We start from the raw sequence: 2,178 nt of genomic DNA on the forward strand, positions 1-2,178 counted from the left end.
TGTCAGGCTCTTGTCCTGAGAGACCCAGCCCAAAATTCAGCCGAGCAGGGCTCTGCTGGGTTTATATCTGTGCGCTTGTCACCCTGAATCCTCCACATGGAAACAGAAGAGCTGTGTGTGGCCCTCAGGTAGCTGCTTTTCCATCCAGGACACTGAGGAATGGACAGAGAGTGGGACAAATTCTGAACATCAATGTCCATAAAGTAGATGGGGATCCAGATGGTAAAATGCCTCATTGAGGATAGATACACCATGTACAGAGGTCGTGTAGGATGATAATAACCACGTGGGTGTAGGTGCACTTTATGTAGGGAAAGATGCTGAATTAGGGACTGTGTGCTCCTGGACTGATCTAAGGTTTTGGAAAAAATAGTACTAGATCTTAAGGATTTGTGTGTCAGAAAAGAGAACAGGTCATAAAAAATCCTGAGAAAGAAAAGGCCCCAGTGAAAAGAACCTTCTCATCTGCACATGAGGAAAGTTGCTTCACTCTGTGTGGCCTGCAGTGAGAATGTGAGAAATTAGAGTCACAAAGAATAAAGCAGGAATTGACCCTGAGGGACATCTGAGAGTCAGCAGTGCAGAGGAAACCTCAGATCCCAGGGGGAACGCCCATCCCCTCTCTGCACCTGCTCCATGGGGCAAAGGAGCTGGGTGGGCCTTGAGCGCTCCCTGCAGCCCAGACCCCTCCTGTATCCTGCAGGGAGGTTTGTGTCTGGGCTCACGCTGACTTCCTGTCACTGTGTCTCTCGCACAGTAATACACGCCTGTGTCCTCGTCGGTCACAGAGCTCAGCTGCAGGGAGAACTGGTTCTTGGATGTGTCTCTGGTGATGGAGGTGCGGCTCTTGAGGGACGGGTTATAAGCTGTGCTTCCACTATAACCAATGTATCCCATCCACTCCAGCCCCTTCCTTGAAGGCTGGCGGATCCAGTTCCAACCAGAACCACTGGTTGTGATGGAGTCACCAGAGACTGTGCACGTGAGGGAGAGGGTCTGTGAGGGCTTCACCAGTCCTGGGCCCGACTCCTGCAGCTGTACCTCGGACAGGACACCTGGAGACAAGGAGAATCAATCAATGTCAGTCACATGCAGGCACAATCATATCATAGAGCCATGTGTGACATCTGAGATACTCACCTTGGGACGCTGTCGCCAGGCAAAGGAGAAGACCCCACAGTCTCATCTTCTGTTAGATCTCAACTCTGCCTTCCCCGGAGACCTGAGCCCTGTCTGAGGACAGACCTGTGAGCTTCCAAGTCAGAAGTGTCCACATTTACCCTGGAGCCTGAAGGACAATTTGCATGTGGGGGAGCTCTGTCCTTATAAGTGCTGAGGAACTGAGGTGGGAACTATTGTATTTTTTGAAATGCTTATATGTTGTTTTTTTTTTGTAATTATTTGACATGTATTTATGGTATGGGAGGGAACTTGGTGAGCTACATGGCATAATGTGGCCCCAGCTTTCTGAGCGCAGATCTGCCTTCCTTCAACCCCTGTGTTCTGTGCAACTCTCCCACATAAACTCAGGCTCTGGGTCTTGATTCTGCAGTTCTGATCCCAGCACAAACCTCATTTCTTTCCGTGGACCCTCTCCTGGGCTGTGGTTCTCATCACACCTGAGAGCTTGTTACTTGTCATATTGTTGTTGTTCCATGAGTTCCAGGCCTGTCTTGTGTTTTCTATCCTCCATACAAGACACAGCACATCAGAACCACAGAGACTGTGCAGAAGGTGGTGCCCTGAGCATTACTGAGGAAACTGACCCTCAATGTCTGGGAAAGAGCAAAATCTCAAATGCCTCCATCCCATGCTCATTCCTGTCCACCTGATACGTACACATGTTCAACTTAAATTCACTTCTCACCCACAGTGTATGGATGTGAATCCTTCATTTAATCCACCCATCTCATCAGACACCAAGAAATAACATCAATTACAATGGTTGCTGTGAAAGCACTTAATACCATCCCTATTACTAACCTTTCAGAAGCACACTTTCCCTTGATGTCCCCCAGTCTGTGGGCATGAGAGCCAGTCCATGTCTGTGGCATCACTCTCTGGATGACTGCCCACCACAGAGAGAGAGGCCAGGGGCCAGGCTGGATGCTGTGATTTGTCTGTCCCTGTCAGCTCCATGTCAGCCCCAAGGACAGCTGCATGTCAAGGAGGGACAGA

General features: G+C 49.6%; 1 gene segment (V, D, J or C); it reads right to left on the minus strand.

The window, feature by feature from the left end:
- Positions 1-486: 486 nt before the first annotated feature.
- Positions 487-1,186, minus strand: LOC134372860 (Ig heavy chain V region 1B43-like). The segment is given in 3 exon segments: positions 487-500; positions 726-1,055; positions 1,141-1,186. Coding segments are annotated over 3 exon segments (390 nt in total).
- Between the last annotated feature and the right edge of the window lie 992 nt (positions 1,187-2,178).

This window comes from Cynocephalus volans, chromosome 3 (assembly GCF_027409185.1).
Source record: "Cynocephalus volans isolate mCynVol1 chromosome 3, mCynVol1.pri, whole genome shotgun sequence".
Taxonomy (NCBI): Eukaryota; Metazoa; Chordata; class Mammalia; order Dermoptera; family Cynocephalidae; genus Cynocephalus; species Cynocephalus volans.